General features: G+C 51.0%; 1 protein-coding gene across 1 annotated transcript; it reads left to right on the top strand.

Moving 5' to 3' along the window:
* The first annotated feature begins 12,567 nt into the window (after positions 1-12,567).
* Positions 12,568-20,073, top strand: LG04H19orf47 (linkage group 04 C19orf47 homolog). The gene is made up of 8 exons (XM_048493505.1): positions 12,568-12,633; positions 12,761-12,848; positions 13,229-13,343; positions 13,896-13,977; positions 14,152-14,286; positions 14,835-14,984; positions 16,355-16,425; positions 17,283-20,073. The coding sequence occupies exons 1-8, from the start codon at positions 12,615-12,617 to the stop codon at positions 17,769-17,771; spliced, it is 1,149 nt and encodes a 382-aa protein (XP_048349462.1). The 5' UTR covers positions 12,568-12,614; the 3' UTR covers positions 17,772-20,073.
* Positions 20,074-20,907: the final 834 nt, after the last annotated feature.

Raw genomic sequence — 20,907 nt, 5'->3', positions numbered from 1 at the left:
GGTCAGAGAAACGCTTCAATGACCTGTTCATTCTCTCAACCATCCCAGAGGTCAGCCGCCAGGAGCTCGTGAAGCTTCTAGGGGATCCTGAGGATTCTGCTGACCTCCTGTACTACCTGGAGCCATGAAGGCGAAGCGCCATTGTCCCGAGGATCCTATGCCCTCCCACGGGAACCCATAGGCCGGGACAACAGTCGCTTTAGGAGTACCTTGACCACCTCTTTGGCTTGGCACGCTCTGCAGGGGTGGTAGGCTAGGGGCCAGCCCGACATGGGTATCTTACTAAACACAAGGAGGTACCTGTATCCCTGCAGCCTCGAAGGCAGTTCAAAGAGAAGTCACACTGCCAGCTGGAGCCAGGGTGTTTGTCCCCTAAATACCTTCCCACAAACCACAGGACGGTCTGGAGGAAACGGGTTTGTCCGTTGGCAGATAGCACAGTTTTTTTTGTAATTGCTTCTGCCTGTGCTCTGACTTTGGCTCCAATAAAATATATAGATCAAACCAATTTTGGTCAGATTCCTGACACCCAATGTAAGGTGCCTGTGTGCAGTGGAGGCTCCTCAAAGATCTGAAATACTCAGCCCCTTCAGGCACAAAGATTTTTTCCTTGCTCTGTTTCCCACCATCCGTCCTCCCTGAGTGTAGTAGTCCATTCCCTTCAGCGAATTTGTTTCTTTTTTGTGTGTATATTGGGTCTAAGTCCCATACCGTTGGGATGAGGGCTCTTGTTATGGCAGCAGCTGTTAGAGTGTTCCCATACACCTCTTGGGCCCAGGCTGCCCTTCTAAATACCTTCCTCATCCCTTTCACCTCCATTTCCTCCCAAAAGTTTTTTCAGGTCTTCTTGTAACCTTTCAATGAGGGGCTTTGCAACTTAGCTTCCTTAGTAGTGTAGTAAACCTGCTTTCCCCTGCTGCTGCTTTGGCGGGCGTGTTCGCCCTTCTGTTACCCCTCGAGCCAGGATGGAGTCCCCTGCTGCATGTCCCTTGCAGTGTACAATTGCAAGTTCGCTAGGAAACCGCCTATGGCCTCCAGAAGGCCCAGCACAAGCCCGAGGCATGTTTGATTTTTCGATCCCTTAGAGGTTAGTAAACCCCCTTTGTTTCCAAAGTTCCCAAACGCATGTGCAACCCCAAGCGCATATCTGGAGTCTGCGTATATGTTGCCCAGCTGGCCTCGTTGCCAGGATTGGCCAGCGCCGTGATTACAGTTAGCATGAGTTCCAAGAGCTCCGCAATGCAGAATATGTAGGGGGCAGTGTTCTGGCTTCTGCGACTGAGTTCTGGGCGACAACTTTGCAAAACCAGAAGAGCCGCTCTCCACCACCATATAGCTGCTCCCCATCTGGTCCAAAATTCTACCTCTGGGTTTCTAATGGCTGATCCTGTAAGTCTGCATCGGCCGCTGCAAGTCATGTCTATTGTTTCAATACAATCATGCAGAAGAGGACTCTCATCAGGCAGAAGCGCAGCCGGGCCTAGCCTGGTGGAGACTGCGCACTTTACCCCTGGGCTGTCAATCAGGATGGCCTGCAGTATTATTTTTTTTGCCATCGCGCTGCTGAGCAATCCAGTGGCCCCTTTTCGCCCAACACGAGCTAAAACTGCATGAGGGAACATAGACAGTCCAGGTCCCCCCCAGCGTAAATTTCAAAGCATCCTCTCTACTAATGACGACAAGCAGCAGCTGACAGCACGAGGCACGCTGGCCATCCCTTAGCTAACAAATCAAGTTGTTTTGATAAGTATGCTACAAGGTCTCTGAGTGTCAGCAAACTCCTGGGTCAGGGACTCCCTTTTATATTCCCTTCTGTTCAAGTGCAGGAACAAGAAAAATTCTTCGATGGAAGTCAGGGAGGCCCAGCGCCGGGCACTGATAAGAGCCTGCTTTTACCGCCTGAAAAGCCGCTAATCTCCAGTGTTTCCTATCTCTATTTTTTGCGAGTTCAGGCCCGGCAGCATCTCATACAGAGGTTTTGTTAAGGTAGCATAGTCCTGGGATCCAGTTTCTTTGGTGTAACCTGCAATTCCCTAAGAACTTCCTTTAAATCCTTCCTCGGTCTCCAGGTTGCTTTATTTTGGCTATCGCATCTTTCCTAGATGCTGTCAAGGCTCTCTCCCTTTTTTTAATTGATAAACTAAGATAGAGAGCACCGCTTCACTGAGTGATTTGGAGAAGCTTTGCCTCATGGTGACCCGAACCCTCCGATGCCAAAAAAAATTAAGGAGAGAAATGAGTGGCCCTGCATGCATGTAAGGGCATCAGCAGCAGAAAGGAGAAGATCATCAACATACTGAGAAGGTTAAGCCCCTCTGGAGGATCCTAAACTCAAGCCTGTGGGTTCAAGAGCAGACCCAAAAGAGTGGGGCTATTCTTGAACTCCCCTGGAGGCATAGCTGCTGGTCCAACGGATTTTGTGTTTGCCTACTGCCATCGGTGTTAAGACCACTCAAAAGCAAAAATATCCCTACAAGCAGGGATCCAGAGGCACAGAAAAAAATGTACCTTTTCAAATCAAAGGCAAGTAAAATATTCATGATCAATGCGGGGATTAAAGTGAGCAAAGTGTAAGGATTTTGGACGACTGCATGGAGATCCACCGTAATTTGGTTGATGCTATTGAGGAGGTCATGGACCATCGCGAAAATGCGCCGCCTCTTCTTGGCACTCCAATGATCGGAGTGTTAAAGGGAGGCGACTCCTCCAAGATGCCATTTCAAGAGGGAAGGCGATCAAATCACCGGCTGCTTAGCCCAATCCGCATTACATGTTGTGCTGTTAATGGGATACTGTCGAGACGGGACCGGAGAGAGCCCTTCGCTTCAAGGCAACAAAACAGGGGGGGGGACAAAGAAAGAAGCATGCTGGATATGGGCTATGTCCCATACCACAGGGCTTACAGCTGAGGAAGGACCTCGGGCGGGGACAGGAATCTCGGTGGCCAAGTGCAATTAGAGAAAAATTCCATCCACTTCAGGGGACACCTCAAAGACGGCAGTCCCCATTCACTTAAGGAGATAGTTGCATTCAGTCTGCCCAGCAACAGATCCCCCCCCCCCCAAATAGAGAAATAGGACAGTCCTCAATGCTCAGAAAAAGAGTGAGAAGTGACAGTGGTCCCTAGGGTAACCCCGGGTGGGGACCAGGAGTAGGAACAGATCTGGAGCATGCCCACTAGCCCCCACCACCCTCGACGAGTATTGCCAGTTGCGAGTGATCGAGTTTCCGCTGAGCACAGAATAGGCTGCTCCAGTGTCAACAAGCATTGGGATCTTTCGCCCCCAACAGTAACCCGGGGAGACGACAGGCTCCTCTCTGGATTAAATTGAGAGGGGCAACAGCGTGACTTAAGGCCAGGAGGGAGTCACTGACCTGTCCTCCGCCACATCACCGTTGCGCAGAGTTGGCAACTGGGGACTGGGCAGACAAGCCGCCTCTCTGGGAACATAAGCTTACTCTGTCGCGCTCACATAACCTCCCCTGCGCTTCCCCTGCAACGATGAACCTTGCATAGAACTGGCGGAAGCTGCCAATTCGGGTCCGTCATTCAAAGTTGGTCCGGTGGATGAGAGTAGGTGGCTGGGGCCATTTCCCTTCCCTGCGCTCGCGGCGGCAAAATTTTTCTCCAGTGGCCTGTTTGGGGCTGAAACGAACAGACCTAACATTCATCATGGCGGGGAACTTCCCTCGGCCCCACCCCGCCTCCACCTTGCCTGCTGTTCTGGGCTGTAGGGGAACTTCTCGAGGGGCCGTGGAAACCGGCCTCGAAGGCGGCCGACATAAGTTCCCGCTTGTAATGCAGCCAGCTGTTCCCCATGTCTCAGGGCTGCAAGTCTCTTCTCTTCTTGCTTTTCCTTCATTTCCCGCTTTCCTGGTAAACTCTCATGGCCACATCCAGCAATTCCCCGATCCTTGGAAGTCCCACCTCCAGCCTATTCAATCGCTTCCGTGATGTCGAGGGCATGAACCTCCTATAAAGATCCCATTAAAAGGTAGTTCCGGCTGTCCCTGCGTGCATGGGGTCCAGGGTAGGTGTGTTTATGCAAGTGGGCCCCTCAATCCTTTCCATGAAGGCAGAGGGGACTCATCCTTTTCCCGCATCAGGCTAAGTGAAGAGCTGACTTCGCCAGATTGTTTTGGCGCTGGATGCCGCTTTCTAACCAGTGAGAATGAATCCCCGTAGGTAGCCAGCCGCTTCCTCGGTCAGCATCATTATTAGCATCCCACCGGGGGTCATCTTCCGTGCAGGAAAAAAATACGGGCAAGAGTAATAGTGGCATCCCGGACCCTATGCGCTGGGAGGGCGGTGGTTGCAGCAGTGGTGGCTGCACGATAACTAGACTAATCTCTCATGGGTCAAGGAGAACTCTGAAGAAGTTGTTGCACATCTGGCCATGTAGGGGAGGCATTACGCATCGAAATGGAACGGACAAGATTGGTCATACCAAGGGGTCAGTAGAGCAAGGAGGCTGTCTGGTTCCACTCAATTAGAGATTCTGAGGTCAAAGCGAACGAAACCCGCACGGGAGATGCTTGGGAGTGCGGCTTGCTGATCCAGCACAACCTGGAATCCCTCAATAGAGGGAAAGTGCCCGCACATACCGGTCAGGCGAGAGCTTCCTGCTCTGAGCTCGGAGTGCCAGTGTATTAAGGGCTGTCTGTGCGGTCCCTCAGCTGCCCTAATAATTCTAGCTAACTTCTCAATTTCAGCCTGAGTTTCCGGCCAAGCAGCTGCCGCACTTAGCGATGCCGCTTCCTATAAGCTCTCCTGTCCTCCTTGCCCCTCGCAGGCGGTTAATAATTAGTTGGAAGCGCTTGCCCCTTGGTAAGCGCCTGGGGCTGGGGAGCCAGATCCTGAGCTTGATCCTGAGCTGGTGCCAGATCCTGAGCTTGATCCTGAGCTGGGGTAGGCGGCGGAGTGGGAATTAACGGGGCATACGAAGGCGGAGAATGGGAGGGTATAGCCCACCGGGGAGGAGGCAAGACCGAGCCGAAAGCAGCGAAAGGAGGGCCAGTCCCCTGGTCACAAGCTGCCGGGGCGGAGGTCTGTAAACCACCAGGGATGAGCCATCCAGGAATGGTATAGTTGCCGGGCACAAGCTGACTTCCATAAAAGTGGCTTTCAAAGCTGCCCCTTGTTGCAGGAGCGCTCCGGAGGTCATAAGGACCTGGTAGAGAGATTGAATGGTGTGGCGGTGATCCAGGGTCCCTCCGAAGGCCATCGGGCACCTCCGGCCCAAATAAAAGAGAGGCCATTCCTTCACACACTAATCAATCTGCTTCTCCCTCTTTTCCCTTTGTTCTTGCATTTGAGTAGTGTTTCCCAATTATACCCAAAATTACGAGGCAAGAGCTGAGTCCTCAGATTGGGGGCCCCCCCTTCTCATCGCTTTACGCGAGTTTGCCAGGGCCAAACCATGACGCAACCAGAGGAGGAAGGGGGGGGTTTTCCACACAGGATTCTTATCAGCCTGTTACAGAGTAATCAGGTTACCAATATTTCTAACCCGCCTGTAAAACAAACTAGGCACGGGACCTCGGTAGGACGCCTGGGCTTTTATCTTAAAGGTGGCCTAGGTTGCACCCCAACACAAAAACAAGACGTAAGTTTTATTCAGACAAGACAGAAACAAAACAAACACAGATCTCTACTGCACCTGGCTTCTAAGGTCGTCCGGAGAGGTGTTCTTGCAGAAAAACTGAGCCGCTTGTCCTCAAGAAAAAGGGTTGGGGAAAAATAGGAAATGCGGCGCAGCCCTCCTTGAAAATCAGCTGGCTGCTTTCGGGATCAATTACCAGCACAAAAGGCAAAGACACTCCAGGCTCTAGGACCTGATGAGGCCCTGAGCCAAAAATATCAGGCAGAGGGGCTGGCGCTCCCACCAGGCCAGGAAAGGGGCAGGGAGCCAGAGGGCTGTATTTGCTATATCCTGGAAGTCAATGCACCAATTTTGTTGGCAAGGTCTCAGATTAGAATTATTGTTATTAGTGAATATAATAGAGCTGCCTCTCTATCTAGAGTTTCCGCTGCTACAGCCACTCCCCAGGCCAAGGTGGCAGTGGGAACCTCCTTCTCCCCCCTCAAGCCAGAGGGAAGAAAGAGAGGCAAAAGGTTCCCCAATCACAGACAAAAAAGTCTTACTCAGAATAAAAAAGCAGAGTTTATTTCTAAGCCAGCACAGATCCCACCTAAAATGAGAGAGAGCTGCCTGAACTGGTGAAAGGTCCAGGGTTTTAAAGGGTCTCTTTTAGGGTACATCAAAGCAGGAAGTCACATACATTGCAAAAGATTTAGGGTTGCAACAAATTATCCCATCGCCAAACATTTGGTACAAGTTCCCAAGCCGAAGCATCTCTAACCCAAGTGAATGTGAGAACAGTTATTCATTGCATCCTGGCTTCTCCCGGGCTATCACCTGCAGGTTTATGGTAATTCCTTGTGTAACAACCAGTAAGGTCACTGGGTTCTCTGGGAGAGGCCAGGAAAGCCAGGACGGGGTGTTTAGGGACATTCCAGGTTGTTTGCATGGCTATCTCTGTACATAGCGGAAAGGGTTATCTTCCCAATATCTAACAGTAAATTAGCCCTATGGGCTGGGGGGGCTCCCTGTCTGGGTAATTTGCTAAGGAATGTAATTAGCCTAACCTAAGAGCAGTGGGAGAGATCTATCTAAGCAATACTACTATATTGCTATCTTTATATTGTATTTCTTTAAAGCATAATTTCCAGTTCTTCAGCGTTGCTCACATGGTGACCAGAACTGAACACAGTACTCCAAGTGTGTATGTCAGCATCTCCACGGCTTTATATAAGGGCATGACAATCTTTGCAGTTTTATTATCAATTCCTTTCCTGATTATCCCCAGCATAGAGTTTGCCTTTTTCACAGCTGCCATACATTGAGTTGACATTCCCATGGAACTATCAATTAAAAGACGCCCAAATCCCTTTCCCTGGTCTGTGACTGATAGCACTGGACCCCTGTAAGCGTGTATGTGAAGGCTTTGGATTTTTTGGGTCCCTATGTGCAATTTCCTCACTTTGCATTTTGCTACATTAGAACTGCATTTGCCATTTCTTAGCCCCACTCTCACCCTTAATTTCTATTTCCAAGGGGTCCGCTTTGGAGCTCCTCGCAACTCCTTTGCGGTTCTCACCACCCTACATAATTTGGTATCATCTGCAAATCTTGGCCACCACGCTTACCCACCCCTACTTCCAGGTCATTTATGAATAGGTTAAAGAGCACTGGAGTCCCAATATCTGAGGATCCTTGGGGGACAATTCAATCCCCACATCTCTCCATTACTTAGTGAGAATTTCCCATTTACACCCACTCTTGCCTGCTTCCTGTTTCTCAACCAGTTTTTTTAACTCCATAGGAGGACTTCCCTCTTATTCCTTCATTGCTGAGTTTTCTCCAATAGTCTCTGGTGAGGAACTTTGTCCCAAAAGCCTTTTGGAAATCCAAGTAGACAATGTCCACTGGTTCCCCCTTATCCACATGCCCTTTTACACCCTCAAAGAACTCTAGTAAGTTTGTAAGACAGGATTTTGCCTCTGCAAAGCCATGCTGGACTCTTTCTCAAGCAGGTTTTGCTTTTGTACATGTTTTATAATTTTATCTTGAATGATAAAGATTCTACTAATTCTACTCAGGGAACAGATGTCAAACTGACTGGCCTGTAATTTCCCGGGTCCCCCCTAGATCCTTTCTTAAAGATTGTGTGTGACATTGGCCATCTTCCCAGTCTTCAGGGGATGGAGAGCCTGATTTCAAGGATAAGTTGCATATTAAAAGTGAGAACAACATCCAGGCAATTTACGTAGCTTGAGGCTCTTTAAGAACTCTTGGGTGAGATGCAATCTGGGGCCAGAGGGATTTGGTAGCATTTAGTTTATCAATGGCTGCCAAGAACTTCTTCCCTTGTCTACCACTCTCATCTTCAAGCATTACTTCCTCGGATCTCGGGCCTCCTCTAAGAAGTTTCTTGGTTCAGGTGTGGCAGGAATTTTCCTCACACACTCCTCTTTGGGTGAAGACAGATGCAAAGGCAATTCATTCAGCTTTTCTCTGCAATCTCCCTGTCATCTTTTAGCACACCCTTTGTTCCCCTTTGTCATCTAACGGGCCTACCGCTTCCCTTGCTGGCTTCCTGCTTTTGATGTACTTGAAGAACTGTTTGTTGCTGGTTTTGATGTTCACAGCCATGCGTTCCTCATAATCCTTTTTTTGCCTCCCTTACAGCTACTAACTTGCTTCTCTTTTGCCACCTCATTTGTGTTCCTCTCTGGTATTCCTTTTATCCAGTTAAGTTGGACTTCCATTTGAGCTTTTAAGACTGTGTGTTTTTAAAGTAACCTCCAAGCATCTCTTTGGACATTTTTGACTCTCTTCTGATTTTCCCTTTCAGCTTCCCTCATGCGCACTATCCCCCTCATCTTTGAGTAGAAATTTCCCTTTCTGAAGGCTGGGCGAATGTAACTACATTAGTAGTTGTCACTTGTTCAAGCATGCAGAGATAATACTGAATCTGACAGCATTGTGGTCGCATTCGTTCCCCTATCGGCTCAACAACACTGACTTCCCCGCGCGCACTCAGGTCCTGGGTCCCACATAGAATTAGATCTAGGATCACATCTCCTGGTTAGGTTCTACAAACCATCTGCTCTGCCACAGTCATTTAGGGGCATATCCAGGAATGTTCTCTCCCTTACTAAGTGACCTCGAACATGCATTTTTCCAGATTTACTATGGGGATAGTTAAAATCGCCCATTACCAGCCTACATTTTTTGCTTTTGTTGGCTCTCTCTAATTTCTTTTTTTCCATCTCAGAACTCCTCTCTTGTGCGCTTTGGTCAGGGGGACGATAATATATTCCTAATGTTAAACTATGCTTCACCCCTGAGTATTGATATCCACAGTGCTTCTGTAGAGGAACTCAGCTCCCCCTGCATTGCTCTATTTTATGTGACACTCATGCTCTCTTTGATGTAGAGGAGGCCACCCCACCCCCAATAATGCCCTGTCCCTGTATATCCCTTTCCTGTAGAGCCTGTAACCTGGGGATAACAGCATCCCACTGGTTCTCCCTCATTCCACCATGTCCTCTGTGATGCCCGCACTATATCAATGTCCTCCTTCAAAAACTCTGTACTCCAGCTCTCCCCCCATTTTAGGTCGAATGCTTCTACTTCATTAGGCATAGAGAGACACTTGTATACTCTGTCTCTGTCCCTAACCTGGGATTTATGTGTTTTGCCTCTCCTAGCCTTTTGTAGACACTATCACTTATCACATTGCTATGTTCCTCACTTGTATGTGGTTTGATTTAAAAAAACCTCCTTCTCTGTCTGCATCCCCATGGACTCTGTATTCCGAACCGAAGTCACCTCTAGCTCCTGTCGGCTTTCCTCCAGGAATCAGTTTAAAAGCTGTTCTTCTTGCCACCTTTTTTTAATGTTGAGCGCCAGCAGCTCTGGTTCCTCTTTGGTTAAGATGAAGCTCCGTCCCTTTTGTACAGGCCTGCCTTATCCCAAAAGGTTCCCCAGTTCCTGACAAATCTGAAACCCTCTTGCCTTGCACCACCTTCGTCTCATATCCACACTTGTTGATTGAGACCCTGTATCTCCTCCGGCTTGCCTAGCTTCGGGCCTCTCTTGCAAGGCGTGGAACAGGTAGCATTTCAGAGAATGCCACCTTGGGGGGTCCTGGATTTTAACCTTTTCCTAGCAGCCTAAATTTAGCTTCCAGAACCTCCCGGCTACATTTCCCAATGTCATTGGTACCCAATGTGGACCACAACCTGCTGACTCCCACCCCAGCACTTTGTCTAACAGGCCTATCTTGAGACCTAAGCTGCTGACATCCGCGGCTTAACCTTCGCGACCAGGCAGGCCAAGTCTGTCGCATGTCATCAATGCCTGTCCACAAACCCAACTCTTCTATATTCCTGATGATCGGGAATCACCCACTACCAAGGGAGCTCCCCACCTCCGCTCGAGGGGTATCCCTCGAGTGTGAGGAAGGATAGCTGGATCACCAGTTAAGGAAGGGATCCCATCTAAGGGAGCATCTTCCCCCACCTCAGACTGGCACCCTCTGTCACCCAGACTCTCATTCTCCATGACATCTGAAGAGATGTCACCTTGGGAGTGGGACCCGGCTGCTAGGTCCCTGAAAGCCTCGTTTGTTGCCCTCTCTGCCTCTCTCAGCTTCTCCAGGTCTGCCACCTTGGCTTCAAGAGAACGGACACGTTCCTTGAGTGCCAGGAGCTCATTGCAGCGAGGGCACACCCACGACTTCTGGCCTAGTGGCAGATAGTCATACATGTGACACTCAGTGCAAAACACTGGCAAAAAGATGGCAAGATGGCAAGGCAGCAAGAAGTCGTGGTCTTTGGGTGCCCTCGGCCCGCCCATGTAGTCATCGACGTGGGCGGGGCCAAGGAAGCTGAAGGACACTGCCCCCAGCCCCTCCTACCTTCTCTGCTGGTGAGAGCAGAAGCAACTGGAAGGCTCCCTCCTCTGCTCCTCTGCTTTCATAAGCGCAGGTGTTACCGCCAGGAAAATATAGGAAAATATTTTCCTAAGCCTATCGCTGAACTACACTGGCTAAGGATCAGAGCAAAGAGACCAGTGTTGTCCAAAAGTCTCCATAAGGCCTGGAAAGAACGTGTGCTGATGTTTCACATGGTTTCCTTCTTGCCTTTGTCCCTTTTAAGATGTAATGTAAGCCTGTCAGTGTTGGATTTATTATTTGCCAAATGTTTAGGATTATACTTTAGCTAGGTTCTCCAGTTGATTTAAGGTTTTGTTACTGTTTAGGGTTTAGGATACTCTTTAGGAGTTTAGGATACTCTTTATTTAGGATACTCTTGCTTATATGGGCTTGTATTGTATTGGATGTTCTTTAAGATTTCCTCTAATGTTTAAGTTTAGAAATGTTATTTTAGATATTTGTATTTGTTAGAAAAGCAATAGCTTGTAGCAGCTGATATTAAGACCCAAGGCAGTCAGTCCTGGAATGTGGCAGAAGCCAACACCCAGGTAATCCCATCTCCACCAACAAAAGGACCTTTTGACTCTGGGCGTGGACTGACTGTTGGAAGATGTCACCCTGTTTTGCTATTGGACTGTTTGAAGTTTTACTCTCAGGATCCAGAAGCTCATTGGACTGTTCACATTCTTACTTTCAGGATCCAAGAATTCATTGGATCCCTTAAAGTTGTCTTTGTCTAACACTCCCAAGGAACCACCTCAGGCAGGAAGGTGCAACCTTTTCTTCTGGGATTTGATCTCATCAGCATTTACAAAAGGACTGTTTTCTCCCCTTGGTTTTTTTTAGGACATTTTATCTGTATTAGGTGGAAGGAGACCGCCTCCTTCCTGGTTTTTGCACTGTGGGGGGTGGGACTGCCCCCTCCCCTTTCTGGGTTACTGGGGGGAAAGTACAAAAGGTGGATGCTCTGTTGAAGCAAGGGAGTCTTTTGCGGAGCTGTCTGGAGAAATCACTGGCCAATAAAGAAATCTCTCTGTTTTGGAAGAATCTCCGTCTCCTGCGCCTTTCCTTTTGCTTTGTGGCCACGAGCTGAAATCACTCCTAGAAATCACTTTATGTCACCGGGGCAGCAGTAACACAGGGGTGGGGCTTGGGGCAGGGCTCCACCCCAACGCCCCGCCCCCATGCCTATAAAAGCTGAGGAGGGAGCATTCCAGCGGCTCCTGCTCTCCCCAAAGGGGTGGGCAGAAGGGACAGTCAGCTGGGAGCCAGGAGGGGGGGCAAGGTTTGAGGGGGTGAGCCCCGCCCCCTGGCTTAGCGGGGTGGGGGAGGTGGCCAGAGATTGGCTGTCTCTGTGTGCCATTTTCCCACCATACTCCTCTGGCAGCCCCCCAGGCTGACCTTCCACCGGCTCCTGGAGAAAGAAGAGTTTGGATTTATATCCCCCACTTTCTCTCCTGTAAGGAGACTCAAAGGGGCTGACAAAATCCTCCCCCACAAACACCCTGTGAGGTGGGTGGGGCTGAGAGAGTTTAGAGAGAACTGTGACTGGCCCAAGGTCACCCAGCTGTCATGCATTGCGAGTGCACAAGCTAATCTTATGCACTCTGATAAGCCTCCACAGCTCAAGTGGCAGAGCGGGGAATCAAAGGCGGTTCTCCAGATCACAGAGCACCTGCTCTTAACCACTAGGCCAAGCTGGCTGGAAGGGACTTCCCACCACGTGCTTCCTTCAGCTAACGCCAGCCCAGTGAGGTGGGCCAGGGATGGGTGAGCAGAGCAGCTCTGTTCTGGATCAGCCTGCTGCTGCTGCTGCTGCTGCGGGGGCCCACGAAGGTCCGCGGAGCGAGGGTGGCAGCGGTTCCCAGGGACGGGTCTGGGGCAGAGAAAGGCCCGCCCTTGCCCCACTGAGGAGGAAGGGTTGAGGCGGGCGCTGCCTCTTGCGGGCCACACAGCCAGTAGCCGGGAGTTCCGCCGGGCAGGCGGCATCGCGCAGCCCGCCAGGCCTCTATGGGCGAGGAAGCCTAGAGCAGGCTGCGCTTGGCCGGAAGTGACGGAGGCCGCGGACCCGGTTGCTTCCCGCGCGGCTGTCGCGGGCGCGGGGCGCCATGGTGTCCGTCACGATGGGTGAGTAGGGGGCCGCGGCGCCGGCCCACCTGGCAGGGGCGGCGGGCGTGAGGAAGGAGGGGGGAGGGGGGGAGGGGGCGGGCCCCCACCGCCTCCTGGCCCACCGCGCCCTCTCGTCTCCCCGCAGCCACCTCGGAGTGGATCCAGTTCTTCAAGGAGGCCGGAATCCCCCCCGGGCCCGCCGTCAACTACGCCGTCGGGTTCGTGGACAACAGGTCGGGAGCCCCCCCGCCCCCCGCGAGCGCCGCTGTCTTGACTGCTGCGATGCCCCCCCGCCGCCCCCCCGGCGCCCCGCCCCCCCCCCGGCGCCGAGCCAGGGGAAGCGGGTGGGGGGCGCGTCTGGGAGGGGAGGAGCCTATTCGGGGCGACTCGCTCAGCCGCCGCGCGGGAAAGAAAGGGCGGCTGTCAGGCGGCGCCGGGCTTACCTGGTCCTCTCCTGGCCAGCTGGCCTGGCCGTGGGCGCCTCTGGCCCCTGCTTCGGCGGAGTGGCTCCGGCCACTCCCTGGCCGCCGCCGGCCGCTGGTGCTCCGCGTCCCTGTGGGCTGCCGGGGGTTTGGCCCAGGCGGCTGACTGCCGTGGTGCGCGTGCTCTGCAGGATCCAGAAGAACATGCTGATGGACCTGAACAAGGAGATCCTGAACGAGCTGGGCGTCACGGTGGTCGGAGATATCATCCTCATCCTCAAGCATGCCAAAGTGGCTTATAGGCAGGTGGGTTTTCTGAACTCTTGAAGCAGCTTCTCTCGTCCCCACGCATGAAACAAGCAGTGGTGCAATTTGGGAGTCAAACATGTCTGCAAAAACACCTGGCCTTCTAAGCAAGGTCCTCAGGGGTATAGGAGGGGGATGGATCTGCCCAGCCTGCCTGGGAGCTCTGCTGCTCAGAAAGAGTTCGTGTCAGACCCAGGGGACTCCTGTGGGTGTGGAAGTGGTTTGGATTGAGTGGACTCTGGTTTCAGCCCTGTGCTTCTTGGCGCTCCTCACTAACCCAGCTCAACAGCTGGAGCCATGGAAGTGGCATGAAGGCCATTTAGAGGAGCTGGCACATCCCCAGGCCAGGCCAGGAGCATCACATTGTTTTTCATAGGGGCTGGCTTGCCCCATGCGCGGCCTTTGGGCTGCAACGTTCAGGAGCTCAGTGCCTTGTTAGTCCAGTCTGGAGGACCACCTCGAGGTGGGGCTGTTCCAGATCAGTTTGAGCCTGGGGCTTTTATGGGAATCCAGGAACCAGAAACCCCTGTGTCTGGCCCTTTCCATCTCTAGGAAATCTGCAAGGCAGCCACAGAGTCAGTTGCCTCCAGCCAAACCACCGTGCAGTCTGAACTCCGCAGGAACGCTACCAGTGGTAAGTGTGAGTGGTATGCAGGCAGCAGCACTGCCTGCAGTGAAGGCTGCTGGTGGTGGACAAGATTTTCTCTTGCATTTCCCTTCTTCCGTTTGGAGAGATGTTGTGGATATAGTGACCACTGTGGCCGGGAGAAGCTCTTCCACCCAACCCTGTTTCTTGGCATCCCTGCAGCTGCCAGCAGGATGATTGCAAACAGCCTCAGCCGAGACTCCCCACCTTCCACGCCTGTTCGGAAGCCAGACAGCAGCACTTCAAAGATCTCTGTCACAGTGTCCAACAAACTGGCTGTGAAGAATGCCAAAGCAGGTGACCGGGCTGAGGTGGGGGGTGTCTCTTCACGCCCTACTCTGCCAGCTGCCCTCAGTTTGCGGAGTCCTCTGGCATTGCTCCCAAGCACTTATTAAGGGCAAGGAGATTGTAAGCTCCTTTGAGTCTCCTACAGGAGAGAAAGGGGGGAGATAAATCCAAAACTCTTCTTCACTCTCTTCTTATTAGGACTTGGCATGGGCTGGTGTAGGGATTTTATTATACTGGAGTTGGGCATTATTGGGGCGACTGGCTGGAAAACGGGCTGAGCTGGGCTATCATTGTTCCCGTCCACCCTCTGCAGGCATGCCTGATGCTTTGCCTTGCTTCTCTCTTCCTCTCACAAGGGGGATCAGAAAGGGCATGGAGTCCCTTGTGTGAATAAGGCTGCTGGCTCCTGGAGTCCTTTTCAGAGGGAGGCAGGTATCGAAGCCAGGAGAGTTTTTTGCCCTCTTGCCCTAGTGGACAGGTTAATACCAAAGCCCTTTCTGGGACAGGAGCTCGTGTCCAAGCCGAACCCCTGTGCTTCTGCCCTGTCGTTGCCCTAGCTCTTTGTAGCACAGCAGAGGAGACTACTGCTGCAGCCCCAGTGAAGCGTCGCCGGGTCACAGCTGAGATGGAAGGGAAGTACATCGTCCACATGCCCAAGGGCACTACGCCCAAGACCAAGAAGATCCTGGAGCAACAGGCAGCCAAAGGTACCTTGGCCATATCTCACTGTGCCTGTGGCCTCCAGATTGCAGTGGTAGGAAGACTGCTGTCTGGTCATCTTGTGAAAAGTAGAATTAGGACCCAAGCCTGGGGAAGGGAAATAGGTTGAGGGGAGTTCGCAAAGGAAATTGGGAGCCATTGCGGTGAATGGGCAGCTCTGAAAGTACAAGACAGCCAGTCTCTGCCCAGGAACAAGTTTAAAAAAGATAAATCAGCAAAGGATTAAGGAAAAAAATATATATGGGGACAAAGGAAGCTGGTTTTAGAGACTACTATATACAAAATTTTGTTTAGTAACTTTTTCAGTTGATACAGATTACAAACAGGACACTATCTTTGTCCCTCCCTGATGATACTGTCACTTTGACACTAGACAAAATAAATCTGTTATTTCAATATAGTTGTTGCGGAGTTTTTTGTTCACAAAGACAGACTCTCCCGATTGTCTCTCTCACATGGTGCTTATTGTGGAAGGATGGCCGCTCTCCTTAAGGAAGCTCCAGTCCTCTCTATATAACTCCTCTTCTCTCAGAAGCTTCATTGCTTCATATCTGAATGGGGTTTCCTCAGAGAAAAAAATAACCAAGCCACCAATGTGATTCATCAAGGTTACTGTGTTATTTTTTACTCCAGCAAATCTGATACCGATTCTGAACTCTGCCCTCCTTGTCACTTTATTCCGAGAAGCACAACCGCCTCTGAACTGGCCCTCAGCTACCATTCACTCTGGTTCTCACAACAGAACTCTTTTTTTTCAGAACTCCCTATCCTCAGGCTTTATAATGCTGTGCCACTTTCACAACCAATCCCATGGAGTTCTAAATTAACCCTTCGGGCTCTGAACATTTCATTCTGTATAAGCTTGTATACATTACATAAGCCTTGAGAGGAAAGGCTTACAGCGCAGCGTCACACCTGTCAGCACAGTGACTAGGTCAGAAGTTGGAGATGCAGGACTGGAGGGGGCAGAAAGTTCTTGATGGAAGAAGAAGCTCAGCATGAGGAGGGACCACAGGAGAGAACAGACACACCTCCCCCCCAGAAACCTCGAGTGATTAGTCAGGAAGAGCACCACTGGGCTTGATCTGCTGAAAAGACAGTCCCACCTACCTCACAGGGTGTTTGTTATGAGGGGGAGAAGGGAAAGGAGTTTGTAAGCCCCTTTGAGTCTCCTTGCAGGAGAGAAAGGGGGGATATAAATCCAACTCTTCTTCTCTGGCCTGCCGTGGCCATGCTAGGGAAGAGAAGTGCTTTGAGAAGTGCTTGTTGATGTCATTGAGTCTTGATCCATATTTTCTCCTTAACAGCTCTCTCATCACTCTCTGATGGTCTCTGATCCAAACTTGTCTGGTTTCAGGTTTGCAGAGAACCTCTGTGTTCGACCGACTGGGTGCAGAGACCAACGTGGACACAACCACAGGAAATAAGGTGCATGAGGGAGGGAAGGTGCTTGTTGGCTTGCTCCCACAACATGGTCCGTGGTCCCTCAAAGACGGTGTCAAGATCTGTTGACCTCCCTGCAATAACCAGATTCTTGACTTTAAAAAACTCTTTATGGAACAGAAACACCATGAACAGGATACAAGCAAATCTTTGCTGGAACTGAGTTCTAGCCCACAGCCTCGTTCCCAAATCCCCTCCAGCCCCATTCTCAGCACCCCAGCAGAGTAAAATCACTAAAAGCATCCTCACTGGGCCAAGCGCCCCAAGGTCAAAGCAGAGATGCAGTCGAGGTGCAGGCTGCCTTGAAGGTGGGGGGGGGGGGGGAAGACGGGGACTGCTGGATATCTGGAAGCAAAAGTACAGAAGTATGGGGTTAACAGGTTAACAAGCTCAGTTCTCACAGTACCCCCTTCTCCCAGCGCACCCTGTGGTTTCATGGCAAGAACCAGGAAATAACTGAGTTCTTGAGAGGGTCTTGACACAGGATTGTGTGACCCAGAGGGCTGGCGGCTGCGCCGCCAGACCCTCGTACCCTTCATGTATCCTGCCCTGGTGGGTGAGAGTCTCTGCCTCCCCCTTCTTTCTGTCCAGTACAGCGTAGAAGCCTGTTCAGCCTGCCTCTCACAGTGGCCATCTAGAGGACTCATAGTGCTGGGTGCCACTCTGCCCTCCCTTGCCACCAGTTGTGTTGGGGGGATGCCCAGGAACTTCCAGAGGATGTGGTTTTGGGTCCTCCTGCAGCTGTGGCAAGGTCTGCGTCATCCTGTGGGACCACTGTGGGTACAAGATGCTTTTGTTGAGTCCTTGTCCCATCTCAGAATTCCCCTTTGATGTCTTGGCAGCCCACGGGTGTCTTCAGCCGGCTAGGAGACATGCAGGAGGTAGAGGAGGACAAAGTGGCTGAGAGCGAGGAAGACGACAGCTGTGTCCTGCAGTATGCTGGGGTGCTGAAGAAACCATTCCGGCCTTCCACCCCCAAGGAGAGTGCTAAGGACGGGGTGACCATCAAGGCCAAAGCCACCAGCTCTGAGTCCCAGCCATTAGGAAGCAAAAGCCTGGCATGCCCTGCGGCTCTGAGCAAGGAGGCGGAGCTTGAGTCTCCTTCCTGCGGCCACGTGGCCAGGAGGCTAGGCAAGCGGTCCCTGCCAGGGGAGGCCCAGGACAGCAGCGTCACCAGCTCCCGGTCCAGGCCTGACCCCGACCTGCAGGTCACCATCCAGAGAACTTTGGGCAGTGCCAAGGTAAGCAGCACCTCGGAAGGCCACAGCGCCCAGATGGATAACATGGGGACGGTCAGCGTCTTTAAACGGCTGGGCAGAAGGACAGTGTGATGCCTTGGGCTGCCCGCCTCTTCACAAGCATGTGTGTTGGGCCTCGTGTGAGACTGTTTGAGGGTGACGTTTGTTTTTTAATCCTTCCTCTGGTTAACACAAATTGTTTCTGGTGCTATTTCTGGGCGGCTGAGTCTTTGGCTTTCTGCAAAGTTCCAGGTCATTCCTTCCAGCTGCTCTGCAGGTCCCTGGGCTGGGGAGGCAGACCCTTCTCTGCGCAGAGTTGGGTCCCTTGCGCATCTGAGTGATCATCTCTCAGCAGTGTCTTCCAGAGCTGAGTTGGGCATCAAGCTGGATGTGACTTGGGCAGAGATGAGAACAGGAATTTCCTGGCATAGGAGCTCCTGCCAGGCCAGGCTCTAGAGTGCACTAAACGCCCCTTTCTCTGCACCTGTTGTTTCCTTCGGCAGTTCCTTGCTCTTTCCTAGATGTCGTGCCTTGAGGGCTCCAGAGGAACTGGGCTTGTGAGATGCTGCTGTTTCCTTTCTATCCCTTGCTTTTTCTCCATCCTTTTCCCTGAGCTTTTATTGTTTTTTTCCTAGTATCTCTGTTGTCTAGGAAAGGCAACAGAACACTAATCAGAAATCCCTCTGGGACCCTCTGCAGGGTCCCAGTTCCAAATTCTACCCTTTGCAGAATTTGTATCTTGTCCCTCTTAATTTTTTCCTTTCCAGAAAGGGGATCATTTTTCAGTAGGAAAGAAGTATTGTTTGGCTGTTGCAGAAGCTTTTCTGGTGTTGATCAGAATTGCAGCTAGGTGGCTTCTGTTCTTCCTGCCCAGAATCCAGATAAAGGATCTATTTTGTCAGAGGAAAGTGGTTCGGTCTCTCCCCCCCCCCCCAGTCGCGTATTTGGCTGGAGGTGTCCCCCTCCCCAATCAAACTGGTGACCTCCTGAATATGAGGCACCAATTGCTGCCTTGGGGACCCCTGAGCACAAGGGGCAAGCACATTCTCTGTTCTGTAGATTGCCAGGTGTTTAATGACACGTGAGAGATGAGAAGCAAAGCCTGCCTCTGACTTCAGCTGGTGAATCCTGCCCCTTTCACCAAATATTTATTATGTAGGGTATTTAGACTACTTCATGATGAGACTGCAAGTCGTCAACATAGCAAACTCTTGCGAAATGCCTTGCTGTCCAAGTGCATCTGTTGTTGCAGGATTGGTGCCCCCCATCTTGGTCTGGGGAGGCGTGTGTGTGTGCATGAGAGAGTCATGTGCCTGGCTGCTGTGGGCCTGATCCCTGCCCCCTCCCCCATTCCATTGGAGGCTGCTGCTTGCAGCAGGAAGTGGATGGTGAGGTAGCAATTGTGAGGCAGTCACCATGCCTCTGTTCCAGCAGCCGTTTTCATGTTTGCACCCCATTCATATTGGAAGAGGCCTTGGCTTCAGAGGGGGGTCATTGTCTGCTGGCAGCCAAGTGGGACCTGCTCTGAAGGTCCTCCTTGCCAGCCTTTGAGTGCCCCATGCTTGTACCAGCTTGCCTTTGGTTAAGTGATCTGGAGGGACGGGTCAGTTAAACCACCCAGGAGGCTGCACTGCAGCCATACTGCTGCAGGACCCACAGGAGGGGCCCACACTTCGGATGCTGCCTTCAGCATGCCGGGAGGAGGCATGGAGGGGTTCCCAAGGGCCACCAAGCCCCTGGTAGTTCCAGGTGGAAACTTTGATGACAGGAGGTGCAGGAAATGTGCCCAACTTGGGCAAAACGGGGAAGGAATTGGAAATCAAGCCAGCTTGTTTGTGGTCACTGTGTTAAGTTGCCTTTCTGGACTCAGCAGCACAATATGGAAGTCCATGACAAGTTAGCTGGTAGTCCCTCAGAGACACTGGGCTAGAGACAGGTTGCTAGGCCTTTCCTCTTAGGTCTATCCCAAGTCTTCCTTGTCTGACCACTTGTTTACATCCCACCATGCTCTGCTTGACGGCATCCTCAGGACTAGATTCTGATTGGGTCCTAAATAGGGACCTCACCCTTTCTGTGGTTCTTTCATCATTTCTCCCTTTTCAACCATGGGCATTTTCATCCCTGAAAGAAATTCAATTTTTCTGTTTTCCCCTCAAAAACGAGATGTTACAGTTTCACTCCTGATATTTTAATGAGTTTACTTGAGAGCCTTTTTGTGAGAATAGCAAAATGACTGTTAGGTTTGTTTTAAAGGTTGTAAATAAAAGTAATTTGGAGTTTGATAACTAGCTGCATGAAGGGGTGGGGTGGGGAGTTGGATTTGCAGTGCTGTGCCCCTCTTGCTTGCTGGAAGATGTGAGTTTTCTTGCAATAAAGTATGTTGGTAATCATGGTATTTCCTTCTAAGTGCTTACAGACTGTCTGTTTAATTATCTGCTCCAGAATCTTTCCTGGGATTCACATCAGGCTAACTGGCTGGTAATTGTTTGAGACTTCTTTTTTCCATTTTTGAAGATGGGGACAACATTTACTCTCCTCCACTCTGCTGGGACTTATGTTCTCCAGGAATTCTTAAAAATTATTACCAGTGGTTTTGAGATTACTTCTGCCAGTTCTTTTAATACCCTGAGATGTATTTCATCAAGCCCTGAAGACTTGAATTCATTTATTGTAGCCAGATATTCCAGTTCTACCTCTTTATCTCTTCTGTGCTGGATCTCCCCTACTGCATCATCTGCTCCCCTTCCCCCAGGAGAACACCATTTTCCTTCTGGGAGAAGACCAAGCAAAGGAGGCGTTGAGTAGTTCTGTCTTTTCTCCATCCTCTTTTACCATTTTGCTATCTTCTCGACACAGTGATCCCAGCATTTCCTTGTTCTCCCCTTTGCCATGGAATAACCAAAAAAGGACTTTTTTCCAATTTTTTAAGCAAGCCTGACCTTGTTCTGCGCTTTAGATTTCCTGAGATTCTCCTTCCACATGCCGGCTTTTTGTTTTAATTCCTCTTAGGTGATTTTCCATTTCTTGGACATGTCCCTTTAGAATCTTAGCTCAGACGTCCATCCCAGTTTCTTTATAGACAGCTCCCGTATTTCCTCCTCATTGGAATTGTTTGAAATTGTGACTCCAGTATCTCACTTCTTAAAAAAAAAAAAAACTCCCTTCCATCATGCATTCTCTTCTCTTTTAGTGTTTTTAACCACAGGATCACACCCAGTAGTTCTCTAAG

The sequence above is a fragment of the Sphaerodactylus townsendi genome, linkage group LG04, assembly GCF_021028975.2.
Source record: "Sphaerodactylus townsendi isolate TG3544 linkage group LG04, MPM_Stown_v2.3, whole genome shotgun sequence".
NCBI lineage: Eukaryota > Metazoa > Chordata > Lepidosauria > Squamata > Sphaerodactylidae > Sphaerodactylus > Sphaerodactylus townsendi.
The sequence above is the reverse complement of the archived record's forward strand: the minus strand, read 5'-3'. Positions and strand labels throughout refer to the sequence as shown.

What these genes read in the sequence shown, in the direction of transcription:
- LG04H19orf47 (XM_048493505.1), top strand. An exon ending in CCAAAGTGGCTTATAGGCAG is followed by an intron (nt 13,344 to 13,895) that starts GTGGGTTTTCTG and finishes TTCCATCTCTAG; the next exon opens with GAAATCTGCAAGGCAGCCAC. An exon ending in CCGCAGGAACGCTACCAGTG is followed by an intron (nt 13,978 to 14,151) that starts GTAAGTGTGAGT and finishes GCATCCCTGCAG; the next exon opens with CTGCCAGCAGGATGATTGCA.